Raw genomic sequence first — 17,281 nt, forward strand, 5'->3', positions numbered from 1 at the left:
CTCAAAAAACAAAGCATTTAGAGCAAATTTGATGATGGGTAAAATTGTTCATCTGGTTAAGGTCTATCTGCCCTGAAAGTTTTAGATGAATCAGACAACCCATTGTTGGGTTTCTGCCCCTAAATTGGTAATTTTAAGGAATTTTTTTCCGTTTTTGGTTATTATCTTGAATATTATTATAGATGGAGATAAACTGTAAACAGCAATAATGTTCAGCAAAGTAAGATGAACAAATAAGTCAAATGACCAAAATGGTCAGTTGACCACTTTAGAAGTTATTGCCCTTTATAGTCAATTTTAAACCTTTTTTCGTAAATCTCCATGATCGTTTACAAAAATCTTCTCCTCTGAAACATTCTGGCCAAAATAATCCAAACTTGGTCACAATCATCATTGATGTATCTAGTTTAAAATTTGTGTTTTGTTACCTGGCCAACAAACCAAGATGGCCGCCATGGTTAAAAATAGAACATAGGGATAAAATGCAGTTTTTGGATTATAACTCAAAAACCAAAGCATTTAGAGCAAATATGACGATGAGTAAATTTGTTTATCTGGTCAAGATTTATCTGCCCTGAAATTTTTAGATGAATCAGACAACCCATTGTTGGGTTGCTGCCCCTAAATTGGTAATTTTAAGGAAATTTTACTGTTTTTGGTTATTATCTTGAATATTATTATAGATGGAGATAAACTGTAAACAGCAATAATGTTCAGCAAAGTAAGATTAACAAATAAGTCAACATGACCAAAATGGTCAGTTGACCCCTTTAGGAGTTATTGCCCTTTATAGTCAATTTTTAACCTTTTTTCGTAAATCTCCATGATCTTTTACAAAAATCTTCTCCTCTGAAACTATCGTGCCAAATTAATCCAAACTTGGCCACAATCATCATTGATGTATTTAGTTTAAAAATTGTGTTTTTTGACCTGGCCAACCAACCAAGATGGCCGCCACGGCTAAAAATAGAACATGGAGGTTAAATGCAGTTTTTGGTTATTACTCAAAAACCAAAGCATTAAGAGCAAATCTGACAATGGGGTAAAATTGTTTATCTGGTCAAGATCTATCTGCCCTGAAATTTTTAGATGAATCGGACACTTCGTTGTTAGGTTGCTGCCCCTAAATTGGTAATTTTAAGGAAAGTTTGCTGTTTTGGGTTATTATTTTGAATATTATTATGGATAGAGATAAACTGTAAACAGCAATAATGTTCAGCAATTTAAGACTAAAAAATAAGTCAAAATGACCAAAATGGTCAATTGACCCCCTAAGAAGTTATTGTCCTTTATAATCAATTTTTAACAATTTTCATAAAATTTGTAAATTTTTACTAACATTTTCCACTGAAACTACATGGACAAGTTCATTATAGATAGAGATAATTGTAAGCAGCAAGAATATTCAGTAAAGTAAGATGTACAAACACATCACAATCACCTAAACACAATTTTGTCATGAACTGTTTGCTTCCTTTGTTTAATTCACATATACCAAGGTGAGCGACACATGCTCTTTAGAGCCTCTAGTTTACTTATGGTGACTTATCAGGTCTTTTCTATACTCATGCTGATGTATGAGTTCCTTTAACATCTTCTCATGCTCACTTTTGAGATCTCTTATTTTTTACTTATGCTGACCTATGAGCTGTAATCTTTTTATGCTGATGTATGATCTTTTTACTCTCTACTCATGCTGACGTATGTGTTGTTTATTTATTTTCCATGCTCCATGTACTTATGAGCTATTTAAAAATTGTATTGTGAAGTTTGAGCTTTTCTACTCTGTACTCTGATGCTGACTTACGATTTTATGTTTATGTTTATTTTCTTACTTGTTAGGAACTTGTTCAAATTTTAATCATGCTGGACTTTTTGATAAAATTGTATATTTTGATCATCAAATTTTATCTTATCCCCCAAGTTTTCTGTATATTAATTTTCATTTATATGTTAAAAGTGGGATATCTTATAATGTTTTAATGTGTGTGCAGCTGTTAGTCCCCAGTTTTCTATCCAAGATCAACAAAAAATAGATTTTTGAAGTGATCTTACTCTATTCACGTCTGCAATGTTGGAAAGTGTCCTTTGTTTGATATTCCCATATACCAAGGTGAGTGACACAGGCTCTTGATGATCTCTAGTTTTTCATGCTGAAGACAATATTGATAGGAAGAGTGGAAATTGCAGAATTAAACAAGCAACCAATGGGACCATTGTTTAATGGTTTTATTTTTTGATAAAAAATACCTTAACATCAACTGTCAAAGTACAAGACAAACTTGGGTATGACCTCTCCTACTGAAGATAAATAAAGGAACTGTTTCTAATTTCTAAATTTTCTTTTCTTCCTTTTCAGACAAGACAACATGTCAGAGGTGTCTGACTTCCTGGTTTTGTAATGGCGATAGTACTTTACAGCCTTGTGGGAGATGTGATCCTCCCCTGGATAATTCTTCATGTGGTCGATCACCTACAGAACATAGTTTTGGCCTGGCTATCGAATGTACAACGTGTCCACTTGGTTGGGTGTGTATTTGTAGATTAAGTCTACTACCATATTTGAAAATAATATCCTCGCACATAATGCACGAAATTTCAAGTAAAAGTTCTCATTTATTTTTTAATAGGGAACAAACTGTATTTTTTTGTATCATATTTGCCTTTACTATAGAACAGTCAAATTGAATGTTAATAGATTAACAGATTTATTAAGATGAATACAAGGCATGCAGACATTTAAAATTTTTGAGTGATCTAGGGTTTTGGCCTGTACATAGTACATGATGTAGTGATAGCCAAGATGTCACTAATGGAGAAGTACTGACGGAAGTACAAAATATGAATTAATATATATGAAACATCTAGGTATTTGTCAAAGATTTTTCTTATTAGAATAAGGAGACCGTGCACAGTACATCATCATGATCAAACTGATGAAGAATTAATTAATGTATGCAAAATATTTATAGTCAATATAGATGCATGATTTGTTGTTATTTTTTTAGCTCACCTTGTCTAATGGGCCATTAACTTTTACAAAAGTCTTCACCTCTAAAACTGAACTGAACAAAACTTGGCTTCATTTGTCATTATAGTTTTCTGTCATAATTCATATATTGATCTCGCATGGCAAACAAAATGGCAGACATTTCTAAAATTGAATATATGGGGGAAATGCAATTTATGTCTTATTCTATTGAAAACTTACAAATAAAATAAATATGACGAGAAAAAAGTTAAGGATGTTGAGCTCTATCAATTGTTCATATGTGTTAAAACTGTCAGGGGAGTTCTTTTATAAGTTTTCTGTCCTTACATGACAAATTTTACAATTTTGATCATTTTTAGTTCACATGCATGGCCGTAAGGGCCAAAATGAGCCTTTCTCATTACCTAGGATCTGGCATCCGAGGTCATCTGTTAATTTTACAAAAATCTTCTCCTCTGAAACTACTGGACCAAATTTAACCAAAATTTTCCACAATCACCATTGGTTTATCTGGTTTGAAAAATACGTCTGATAACCCAGCCTGCCAACCAAGATGGCCTACATGGCTAAAAATAGAACACGGGTAAAATGTAAGATTGTCTACATGTATTATTTTAAAACCGTAAAAACATAATAATACAAAAAACTGACACGGACAAACATGTTGACCCCTACTAAATGTTCATGCAGATACATCTAAACTGTCAAATGACTTGTTTCAGAATTAATTACTCTTCAATGACTATTTTTAGCTTTTTTAGCTCACCTAACCTGAAAAGTCAAGTTTTTTTCATCACTTGGCATCCGTCGTCCATCTTGTGTCGTCGTCGTAGTTGCGTCTGTTTTCTTTTACATAAATCTTCTCCTCTGAAACTACTGGACCAGATTTAAACAAAGTTAAGGTCACAATCATCATTGGGGTAGCTAGTTTAAATGTCCGACGACCCTGTCTGCCTACCAACAAGCATGCCATGTCTAAAAATAGAACATGAGGAGTAAAATGCAGTTTGTATGCCCTACCTACGATAGTAGAGGCGCAGCATATTTTCTGGTCTTTGCGTCCTTTCGTCATTCCGTTCGTCCGTTCGTTCGTCCGTCTGTCTAGTTTAAGGTAAAAGTTTTTGGTCGAGGTAGTTTTTGATGAAGTTGAAGTCCAATCAACCTGAAACTTGGTATATATGTTTCTTATAATATGATCTTTCTAATTTTAATGTCAAATTACAGTTCTGACCCCAAAGCTATCTGCCTAGTCATTTTCTGACAAATCGGACAATATATTGTTTGGTTGCTGCTTCTACATTGGTCATTATAAGGAAATTTTGCAGTTTTTGGTTTATTTTCTTGGATATTATTGAGGATAAAGATAAACTGTAAACAGCAATTAAGAGTGTTCAGCGATATTGTCAAAAGGAGTTATTGCCCTTTAAAGTAATTTATTCGTTAATTTTTGCAATCTTTTACAAAAATATTCTCCTGAAACTACTTCGAAATATTTAATAAAACTTGGCCACTATCATCATTAGGCATCTAGATGAAAAAAGTGTGTCTTAAAGCCAACTACCACAGCTCACATAGCTAAAAATAGATCCTACTGGTAAAATGCAGTTTTGCATATATCTCTGAAAGTAAAGCAAAAATATAACGGTTAGATATAGGAAGATGTGGTGTTAGTGCCAATGAGACAACTCTCCATCCAAATCACAATTTAAAAAGTAAACCATTATAGGTTAAAGTACGGCCTACGGTGGCATATTTTCATACATTAATTGTAAACACAAATATCAGGTAAGTGACACGTACCGGCTCCTTCGACCTCTTGTTTCATTTTTGTCTGTTATCAGCAACACAAGATTTACTATAAAGGAATCATCAGGTGATAATCGTCCAATGACTCCTTATTGGAGTTATTACTCATTATTGTTGATTGTCCATTGTCTGTTAACACTAACAACAAAAATCTTCTCCTCTGAAAATATTGGGCCAAATGTTACCAAAATTGGCCACAATCGCATCAGGGGATTTAGTTAACAAAATGTGTTTGATCCCTAAAACAGTCAATCAAGATGGCCGACATGACAACAAAAAATGTACGGGTAACATGCAAGTTTTGTGTACTATTTTGAAAACCGTTAGAAACTGACAGAGTCAAAAATATTAAAAACTGTTAGACGACTTCTAATAGGACATAATGCACTTTAATGGCGATTTTTACCTTTTAAGCTCACCTGGCCTAAAAGGCCACGTGAGCTTTTCTCATCACTTGGCGTCCGTCGTCGTCGTCTGTCGTCGTTAACAATTTTTCAAACATCTTCTCCTCTGAAACTACTGAATGGATTTGGATAAAACTTAGCATGATTGTTCCTTGGATTATCCTGCACAAAATGTGTGCTTCGATTTTTTATCTGTTAAAAAACTTGGCCGCCGTTACTTAAAATAGAACATAGGGGTCAAATGCAGTTTTTGGCTTATATCTCAAAAACGAAAGCATTTAGAGCAAATCTGACATGGGGTAAACATGTTCATTAGGTCAATATCTTTCAGCCCTGAAATTTTCAGATGAATCAAACAACCCATTGTTGGGTTGCTGCCACTTAATTGGTAATATTAAGGAAATTTTGCAGTTTTTGGTCATTATCTTGAATATTATTATAGATAAAAATAAACTATAAACAGCAAAAATGATCAGCAAAGTAAGATCTACAAATAAGTTAATATGACCAAAGTTATCCTGCACAAAGTTTGTGCTTCGATTTTTGATCTGTTAAAAAACTTGGCCGCCGTTACTTAAAATAGAACATAGGGGTCAAATGCAGTTTTTGGCTTATATCTCAAAAACGAAAGCATTTAGAGCAAATCTGACATGGGGTAAACATGTTCATTAGGTCAATATCTATCACCCCTGAAATTTTCAGATGAATCAAACAACCCATTGTTGGGTTGCTGCCACTTAATTGGTAATTTTAAGGAAATTTTGCAGTTTTTGGTCATTATCTTGAATATTATTATAGATAAAAATAAACTATAAACAGCAAAAATGATCAGCAAAGTAAGATCTACAAATAAGTTAATATGACCAAAGTTATCCTGCACAAAGTTTGTGCTTCGATTTTTGATCTGTCAAAAAACTTGGCCGCCGTTACTTAAAATAGAACATAGTGGTCAAATGCAGTTTTTGGCTTATATCTCAAAAACGAAAGCATTTAGAGCAAATCTGACATGGGGTAAAAATGGTTCATTAGGTCAAAGATCTATCACCCCTGAAATTTTCAGATGAATCAAACAACCTATTGTTAGGTTGCTGCCACTTAATTGGTAATTTTAAGGATATTTTGCAGTTTTTGGTCATTATCTTGAATATTATTATAGATAAAGATAAACTGTAAACAGCAAAAATGATCAGCAAAGTAAGATCTCCAAATAAGTTAATATGACCAAAAATCTCAATTGACCCCTTAAGAGGTTATTGTCCTTTAATGACAATTTTTCACAATTTGTTCATCATAATTGCTAACTTTAAAAAATCTTCTCCTCTAAAACGACTCAACCAAATTCAACCAAACTTCAACTGAATGATCAGTAGGATAAACACAGGGTAAAATGCAGTTTTTGGCTTATAGCTTATAGCTCAAAAACTCCAGCATTTAGAGCAAATAAGACAAGAAGTTAAAGTATTTATTAGGTCAAGGTCTACCTGTCCTGAAATTTTCAGCCGAATTGGGTAACTGGTTTTTCAGGTATAATGCCCCTGAATTGATGATTTTAAAGATTTTTTTTGCAGTTTTTGGTTATTATCTTTAATATTATTATAGATACAGATAAAATATTAAGCAAAGTAAGATCTACAAACTGACCCCTTAAGGTGTTATTGCCCTTTAAAGATTTTTTTACAATTTGTTCATCATGTTGACTTACTTTAAAAAATCTTCTCCTTTGAAACTGCTGTATCAATTTCAGCCAAACTTAGGCTAAATGAGTTTCAGAGCATCTAGTATAAATTTTATGTTTCATTTCCTTGTATGTCAGAAACATAGCTCCTATGGCTAAAATAGAACATAGGAAAAAATGATTTTTTTTTTTGCTTTTGAAGAAAATAGGACGATTCAAAGAACATTTAAATAAATTGAAAAGCCAAAATAATCATTGATGAGAGATTTAACCAAAAAAAATAAGGTGAGCGATTCAGGCTCATGAGAGCCTCTTGTTTATTTTCATTTTTGCCTATTTACTTGAAAACTATAATAGTATAGATAGAGCAAAACTTTTAACTGCAAAAAGTTTTCAGCAAGATAAGTTCTACAGATAACTCTGTTTAAACGAAATCATCAGTTGACTCCTAATAAGAGTTAAATTGCCCTTTGAAGAAAATTAAGAGCAATTATTTGAGATTTCGCAATATAATGTATCTTTAGAATTAGCATAGATAGATATAGACTATATAAGCAAAAATAATCAGCAAGGCAAAATCTGCAATTAAGATTGTATGGAGGTAATTGTTTGCTGACTCCTTATTGGACAATTTTCTACTTTTTATTTTGTTTTGCCTGATATGACGAAAATATAGATAGATAGACACCTAAAATCACAAAAATATCAGCAAGTCAAGATCTACTAACAAGTTTAATTTTGCTGATAAAGTTATAGTAGTGATAACCCTTAAACGATGATTTTTTAAAACTTGTATTGCAGATATGTGAAGATGGATATGCCACACCCTGTGAAGACTTCCATTATGTTGAGTGTAATGACACATACTGTCCTGCAACATGTACCCATTGTGAAAGTGGTTACGCTTGTCGTGGTGGACAAAAATATCTGTGTAATGTGGGGACATACTCTGATGGGAACGTTGGTTAGTATTAAACAGATATCGTACTGTACATCTCACTTACAACCAAATTACATACAGTTATTTTATTTTAGAAGACTGTAACATAGTATTTGGTGACCTTTACATTTACTTGAAAACTTTGAGTTAAAAATATTCAGAGAGGTTTATTAAATTGATATTTCATTTTTCCTATTTAGAGTTCTGTGATATGTGTCCACCAGGAACTTATCAAGATTTAACAGGACAAACAACATGCCTTAATTGTCCTGCTGGACACTATAGCTCCAAGATGAAGGATAGATGTAATGTGTGTGAGGCTGGGACATATGCTGCAGCTGATGGTAGTGGTTGTCAGTCATGTTCAGACACAACACAATGTCCTTGTCTTGGATCATCATCACTTTGTTATTTAGAAGAACTTTGTTATAATATGGATGGATCCTTTGACTGCTTGTCTTGCCCAGACGGTTACGAAGGCAATGGGGTCACTTGTAATGATATTGATGAGGTCAGATCTTAATTAGTTTGCTGAAACATATTTAAACATTGTCTCTTCATTTTATGTTTTTATCCTGCTATCTCTGAAATCCCATTAACATGTCCCTGAATTACTCTTGTCCTTTTGTACATCTGACTGTCTTTACGTTACAAAATTGGGTTCAATTCCCTGAATTTAGTTTGCCTCAACCAAATGTTATGAATCTTATTAGCAATGTTTTGGTTCATCTAATTCTATAATTCTATTCGTCTGTGTCGTCGTCTGAAGACACTTTTGGTTTCCTGACTGAATGGATCTCTATATTTTTTTTAGTAGCTACGTTCAATACATCAAAATGAAGGTTATGAATGACTTTGAGGATGATGGTCCCAACTGTTAAGAAAAAATGGCTTGAAACACGCATTTTTCTAGTTGCAGTATAATAACTTGTGAAATTATACCACAATGTTTCATACCACAATAAGAAGGTTGGGATTCATTTTTGGGGTTATGGTGCCAACAGTTTAGGAGTTTTAAAGGCTAAAAATCAGCATGTTTGTAGTCTTGACAATAATTTGTGTGTAAGCGTATAGATCTTTCTGACATTGTACAAAAAGGTTCCATACCACAAAGGGAAGGCTGTGATTGAGTTTAGGAGTAATTGCCCAAAACATGCAGGCATTAGGGGCAACAAAGGGCTAAAAACAATCATTTTCTAGTTTCCAGACAAATACATGTGTTCCAGTGTATGAATCTCTTTAAAAATGTTCTACAAGGTTCCATTCTACAAAAGAAAGACTGAGATTGAGTTTGATAATTGCTGCTCCAAGGGGAATTCAAAAAGTTTCGGGGGATTCCAATTTTTCAATGGGTTTATATTTTTTTTTCCAAATTTTTCAAATTTCAAGTTTCAAGAAGAATTCTTCAATTTCACAGTATTAGTCATTAGATTTGTAAGATCTTTGACCACATTTATTTTGTGTCAGGCACCTTAATTAAGTCAAAAATATTATCACAATCCAAATTAAGATAGTATTAAGCTTAAAAATTGTGTCCAAATTTGCCCCAACTGTTCAGGGTTAACCTCTGCGCTCGTGTCAGGCTGCGCTCAGAAAAGCATTTTAATAATGATTGAAAAAGGTATGATACCTCTTAGCACCATCTTAATTTGCTATTTTGACAATAATTTTGCATCTTACTTGTAGAATATTTGTACCCCCACTTTTGGACCATTCACTTTTGTGTGAGATCAAAATCTCCCTCTTTGACATTCGGATGGTTTTGATATTTTTCTCAGTGATTAGTTTTCACCGACTTTATTGCAAAACAATTTTTGGTTTGGTTAGTGTAACTTCAATCTAGCTCATCAAACATGTTGTTTAAAATCCCAGTAGCTCTGTAAGGTTGTCAGGTACATACCTTCCAACTGTTCTTATTTGTGGGAGATATCCCCTATGGACGCTCCCAACATTGAAATTTTGAAAGAGCAACTTTGTCCACAATTTTAAACAACTAAATTATTTTTTAGTGGCTTATAAAAGTATCAACAAGCTTAAAAACAATATTAAAATGTCTTTAAATGCCCCCGTGAAGGTTTTTTTAGGACTATGACAGACATCTTGCACGCAAAACCCCCATGGGCATTTTTAAAAGTTGGCAGGTACATGTATGCAGGTATTTTATTACAAATATTGTCACTCTTTATTTTATCCAGATAATCTGCAGTTTCATAATAGTGTAAATCAAAACTTGATACTTTGTATTAATTTAATGTTGATATGTCAAACACAATATATCTTTGACTTTACCTATTGTTAGTTTTGCACAATTTTTCTAAATTATTCCTATTCAATATTTTGCAACTTACATTTACAGTGAAATGTGTTATTGCATATGACTTCATAGATGACTTGGAATATATTCCATTTGTCCTTTCAAATTTTATATCTTTTTCTTACTTATGATTATAACCAATATTGAGCGTATTTTTCTGCTGATTTACAGCAGTAAGGATTTCACTACGTAGGCTTACCACATCTATAGCTTTATGTGTAAGAAAGTATTTTTCAATCTATATAATAGAAAATTGCATTGTATGCTATCTCACACCTACATTATTGGTGCAAATATCATAATCATTTCATGGGTACAGTAAACTTCTAAGATTGCATTCATGTGATCAAATTCCTGTTGTAGCTGGCCTGGCCTTATAGTTATCAAATATCCAGACTTTATCATTACTTATGAGAGCAAAAAATGTTGTCTTGAGCCAGCACAACATTCTATACATCTTATCCATTGATATTAAGAAATTTATAAATGAAAATAAATACTCAGATATGTAACCAATTCAAATATTCAAACTCTTGTTTTTGTGTATACATGTTTGTATATACAAATATGAGAAGATGTCGTAAATTCCATGTCAGTAGTGAAAGGCTTACTAAATTTCTAGAAACATATTTTTATCTCCTTTTTCCAAAGATCAAGGTATCATTATGCAATCATCACTGACCTTTAGATAACAAACTAGTTGTTGTGTAATTAATTGTTATGAGATCTGGTATGATTATATGCATGTCCTCACCAACAGTGATTATTTCTGACATGTATCAGATTAAGAAAAGATTAGTGTGTCTCCGAGTGAGATTCCAGTTGTATTTTCAAAGATTCAAATGCCAGGGAAATTAACCTCAAGATAATTAATTTTTAAAAGTGGTTTGTGTATATTAATTAAATGTATCCAGTATGACAGCATATTTATAATCACATGAACTATTAAGTGAAAGCTGGAATGGTTGTTTGTATAAACAGTACCTATATTACTTTAAAGTACAATAAAAAAACGAATGAAGCAGCTAAACTTGCAAAACATTTTTTTCATAGAACAATAACTTGATGATTTTATTGACAATATATAAAGTAGAAAATCAAACTTAAAGTTTTAGGAACTAAATAACATGTTTAATTTCACTTTTTCACAGTGTTATGTGGGGAGTCCATGCTGGAACACATCAGCTTGCATCAACACTGAGCCAGGTTACCAGTGTAGAGCCTGTCCCCATGGTTACACAGGAACTTATGAAGATGGTCTTGCTTGGAACAATACACGTAGGATATTTCAGCTGTATAATTACCACCATGATCCATTATATTATCAGACATGCTTTGACATCAACGAGTGTGCTGTCAATCATGGAGGATGTGATTCTAATTCTTATTGTCACAACACACCAGTAAGTATCCACTATCAGTCTTATTATCACAATACACCAGTAAGTATCCACTTATTGCCACAATACACCAGTTACTATCCACTATCAGTCTTAATGTCACAATACACCGGTAAGTATCCACTTAATGTCACAAAACCCCAGTAAGTAACCACTATCAGTCTTTATGTCACAATACACCTGTAAGTATCCACTTGTTGTCACAATACACCAGTAAGTATCCACTTATTATTACAATACACCAGTAACTATCCACTTGTTGTCAAAATACACAGGTAAGTATCCACTATCAGCCTTAATGTCACAATACACCAGTAAGTATCCACTTAATGTCACAATACACTAGTAAGTGTCCACTATCAGTCTTATTGTCACAATACACCAGTTACTATCCACTATCAGTCTTAATGTCACAATACACCAGTAAGTATCCACTTAATGTCACAATACACAAGTTAGTATCCACTATCAGTCTTATTGTCACAATACACAAGTTAGTATCAGCCATCAGTCTTATTGTCACAACACACAAGTAAGTATCCACTATCAGTCTGATTATCACAATACACCAGTAAGTATCCACTTATTGTCACAATACAACAGTAAGTATCCACTTATTGTCGCAATACACTAGTAAGTATTCAATATCAGTCTTTATGTCACAATAAACCAGTAAGTATCCTCTTTCAGTCATATTGACACAATACACCAGTAAGTGTCCACTAGCAGTCTTATTGTCACAATACACCAGTAAGTATCCACTATCAGTTTTATTGTCACAATACACCAGTAAGTAAAATTGAGATGTGTCAAAAAAAACAACCCGACCAAATAAAAAACAACAAAAAAAACAACCCGACCAAATAAAAAACAACAGCAGAAGGTCACCAACAGGTCTTCAATGTAGAGAGAAATTCTTAATACACCAGTAAGTATCTACCTATTGTAACAATACACTAGTAAGTATCCACTATCAGTCTTATTGTCACAATACACCAGTAAGAATACACTATCAGTCTTAATGTCACAATACACAAGTTAGTATCCACTATCAGTCTGATTATCACAATACACCAGTAAGTATCCACTATTAGTCTTTATGTCACAATACACCAGTAAGTATCCACTTATTGTCACAATACAATAGTAAGTATCCACTATCAGTCTTATTGTCACAATACACCAGTAAGTATCCACTATCAGTCTGATTATCACAATACACCAGTAAGTATCCACTATTAGTCTTAATGTCACAATACACCAGTAAGTATCCACTAATTGTCACAATACAATAGTAAGTATCCCTTTTCAGTCTTATTGTCACAATACACCAGTAAGTATCCACATATTGTTACAATACACCAGTAAGTATCTACATATTCTCACAATACACCAGTATGTACCCACTATCAGTCTTAAAGTTACAATACACCAGTAAGTATCCACTATCAGTCTTAATGTTACAATACACCAGTAACTATCCACTTGTTGTCACAATACAATAGTAAGTATCCACTATCAGTCTTATTGTCACAATACACCAGTAAGTATCCACTATTAGTCTTAATGTCACAATACACCAGTAAGTATCCACTATCAGTCTTGTTGTCACAATACACCAGTAAGTATCCACTATCAGTCTTATTGTCACAATACACCAGTAAGTATCCACTATTAGTCTATGTTGTCACAATACACCAGTAAGTGTCCTATCAGACATATATGGCAAGTCGTTTTGCTATTTATTCTTACTTCAAGATATCTCTTAAACTTTATAAGATATCTTATAAAGTTAATAAGATATCTTATATAGTTCATAAGATATCTTATAAACTATATGAGATATCTTATAAACTATATGAGATATCTTATAAACTATATAAGATATCTTATTAACTTTATAAGATATCTTATAAAGTTTATGAGATATCTTATATAGTTTATAAGATATCTTATATAGTTTATCAGATATAATTGTCTTTATAAGATATCTCATAAACTATATATGTAATTTTAAGGAAATTTTTCTTATTTTGGTTATTATCTTGAATATGATTATAGATAGAGATAAACTGTAAACAGCAATAATGTTCAGCAAAGTAAGATTTACAAATAAGTCCGAAATGATCAATTGTTCCCCTAAGGAGTTATTGTCCTTTATAGTCAATTTTTATCAATTTTCCGCTGAAACTACTGGGCCAAGTTCATTATAGATAGAGATAATTGTAAGCAGCAAGACTGTTTAGTAAAGTAAGATGTACAAACACATCACCATCACCAAAACACAATTTTGTCATGAATCCATCTGCTTCCTTTGTTTAATATTCACATAGACCAAGGTGAGCGACACAGGCTCTTTAGAGCCTCTAGTTATCACAATACACCAGTAAGTGGCCACTTTCAGTCTTATTGTCACAATACACAGGTAAGTATCCACTATCAGTCTTAATATCACAATACACAGGTAAGTGTCGACTATCAATCTTAATGGTACAATACACAGGTAAGTATCCACTATCAGTCTTAATGTCACAATACACAGGTAAGTATCCACTATCAGTCTGATTATCACAATACACCAGTAAGTATCCATTTATTGTCACAATACAACAGTAAGTATCCACTTATTGTCGCAATACACTAGTAAGTATTCAATATCAGTCTTTATGTCACAATAAACCAGTAACTATTCACTATCAGTCTTAAAGTCACAATACACAGGTAAGTATCCACTTTTAGCCTTATTATCACAATACACCAGTAAGTGTCCACTATCAGTCTTAATGTCACAATACACGGGTAAAAATCCATTATCAGTCTTAATGTCACAATACACAGGTAAGTATCCACTATCAGTCTTAATGTCACAATACACAGGTAAGTATCCACTATCAGCCTTATTATGACAATACACCAGTAAGTGTCCACTATCAGTCTTAATGTCACAATACACAGGAAAGTATCCACTATCGGTCTTAATGTCACAATACAACAGTAAGTATCCACATATTGTTACAATACACAGGTAAGTATCCACTATCAGTCTTAATGTCACAATACACCAATAAGTATTCACTATCAGTCTTAATGTCACAATACACCAGTAAGTATCCACATATTGTTACAATACACCAGTAAGTGTCCAGTATCAGTCTTATTGTCACAATACACCAGTAAGTGTCCATTATTAGTCTTATTGTCACAATACACCAGTAAGTGTCCTTTATTAGTCTTATTGACACAATACCCCAGTTAGTATCCACTATCAGTCTTATTGTCACTATACACCAGTACGGATATAAACTTGGATAGTAGACAAATTTGACAACTAAGTGTAATGTGTAAAGTGTAAAATGTTTAATTTTCATATACTTTTAACAAGATGTAGTTTGTTTTTTTTTTGTAAAACTTTACATATAGTTAATATAAGACGTTTTAATACAGAGATAAACTGGAATGAGTCTGTGCTCAATGATGGAGAATCATAGACAGTGTAACATCAACATAACTAGGTCAGTAGTCCTATTCATTGATTATGTGGGGCAGCCAAGTGCTAGGTCAGTAATCCTATGCATTGAGTATGTGGGGCAGCCAAGTGCTAGGTCAGTAATCCTATGCATTGAGTATGTGGGTCAGCCAAGTGATGCATTTACTAATATCATTGTTATAATATGATTTAATTGTTAGTGCATTAAATATTGAATTACAGTGAGACATTGATAAGCTACAGATTTTAATATTACGCAAGGAACAACCATCGAACAAAATTGAGGGAAAACATGCTTGAAGTTCCCCGTGTAATGGATAGCAAATTTCTGGGGGATATGGATTAACAACAGCCGGTCTATAGGTTTTGTAACAACATGTGCAGGTGTGTTAACCAAACAAAATCTTATATACTAAGCATGGGATCAGTTTGTATATTGGCTAATAAGAAAACTTATGTCACTATTGTTACTGTATATTAACGATTCAAAAATCTCAGTCTTAACTCTGCTTGTTGGTGTATTTCAGTAGATATTTATTTATTTTTTCAGGGTAGTTTTAACTGTGGGTTTTGCAAAGAAGGTTATGTAGGCAGTTCTAGGACTGGATGTGTGCTAGCAGATTTTTGCCTGTCTGGTGTTCACACTTGTGACAGCAATGCTGATTGTTATTTCACAGGACCCGAGGAATACAAATGTCGGGTATAAAGTTAAGATTATATTCTTCTGAAGTTTCAGTCTGGTTAAAATCTCGTTCTTGAATTATTTCCAAAACATGTGATACAAGTTGAAAATAATATAATCAAACATAACTCGGTGAAACAATTGTGCGTTTACAATGAATTATTTTTGAGTTATCCAATTTTCAAATTTTACGACCAACCAAGTCAGTCTTTAGCCAAAATTTTGAGAAAATGGGTTAGAGGTACAAAAATGATTTTACATGAGTCATGAACATCCCATATTATTTTTGTCTTTTCAAATTTCTAAGATGAGTATTTTTTCAATCATTTATAACAAAAATATTGAAATAATATGCATTTTGTTCTTAAAATTGAGAAAAATCATAAATTTACAAAATTTACAGCATGGTAAATTTGACATAAAAAAGCATCAAAACATGATAAAACTTTCTCATATAAACATGTACATATCATTTGCATATAGTTATATATTACTGCAAAAATGTTGCGGTCGTATATTGGTATCACGTCCGAAGACGGATGGTTTCCGGATAATAACTTTAGTATAAGTAAATAGAAATCAATAAAATTTTAACATAATATTTATAACCACAAAAGGAAGCTTGTGATTAAGTAATGGGGTTTTGGTCCCTAAGGTTAAGGAATTAGGGTCCCAAAATAGTCCAAAACAAGCATTTATCTACATGTAGTGTCAGTACAAAAAGTTGTGTCTAAGATATCGGTTGTTCTGTAATTGTACCACAATGTTAAATACCATAAGTAGAAGGCTGGGATATATTTTGTGGGTTATGGGACAAACAGTCTTGAATAAAGGGCAATGAACATGCACTTTTGTAGTTTCAAGACAATAAATTGGAGTTATCTGTCTTTGTCCAGAATGGTTGTTGAATCACCTAAAACCAATGCTTTATGAAATCTTTGTCCAGAATAGTAGTTGAGTCAACTTAAATCAATGCTATATACAATATACAATGCAATATTCACTTTACTACCAACTGATAAATTAAAGCAGTCTTTACCATTCAGTGATTACAAGCACTTTGATTACCATTCTAGGGTTATGCCCCTTTATTTTTAATAAAGATTGTTATAGACATTTCAGGACTAGACATTTTTTCGTCAGATGTCACAAATTGTACGAATATCCCAGGTGTTGGTTTAAACAAATTGCACTGTATTTTAATATTTTACTTTGGGCCCCTGGTTTTGGTTTTGTCTAAATGGGTATCCAACAATACACTTTGTTCTGATTTGAACAAAAAAATGAATATATGGGGTTCTTAAATATGCTGCATCTTACTATGTATTTAAATATGGCTATTTAGCCCCATTATCAAATTGGTCCACACTGAGGTCAATGGGGTTGAAAATTAAAGTTTGTTTGATTTCATCAAAAACTGAATACTTTTATGTTTTACCAAATTTATGTTCTTTGTTCACATTTATTCTGTTGCAAAAACATGTCAAATATTTTTTTAAATCACAACCTTAATTTAGGGATGTATCAAGCTTGAATGAACTGGCCATACTTGCTCAAACTGTTTAGGGATCCATCCTTTTA

At 32.7% G+C, this 17,281-nt stretch overlaps 1 protein-coding gene across 1 annotated transcript in view; it reads left to right on the plus strand.

The window, feature by feature from the left end:
* LOC134694890 (uncharacterized) overlaps positions 1-17,281 on the plus strand; it is a 323,806-nt gene that overhangs the window by 232,288 nt on the left and 74,237 nt on the right. Inside the window, exons 44-48 of the mRNA XM_063555996.1 lie at positions 2,360-2,529; positions 7,679-7,841; positions 8,018-8,328; positions 11,283-11,534; positions 15,569-15,718. Coding sequence (XP_063412066.1) covers positions 2,360-2,529; positions 7,679-7,841; positions 8,018-8,328; positions 11,283-11,534; positions 15,569-15,718 — 1,046 coding nt within the window. The remainder of the gene's footprint in view (positions 1-2,359; positions 2,530-7,678; positions 7,842-8,017; positions 8,329-11,282; positions 11,535-15,568; positions 15,719-17,281) is intronic.

This window comes from Mytilus trossulus, chromosome 13 (genome assembly GCF_036588685.1).
Source record: "Mytilus trossulus isolate FHL-02 chromosome 13, PNRI_Mtr1.1.1.hap1, whole genome shotgun sequence".
Taxonomy (NCBI): Eukaryota; Metazoa; Mollusca; class Bivalvia; order Mytilida; family Mytilidae; genus Mytilus; species Mytilus trossulus.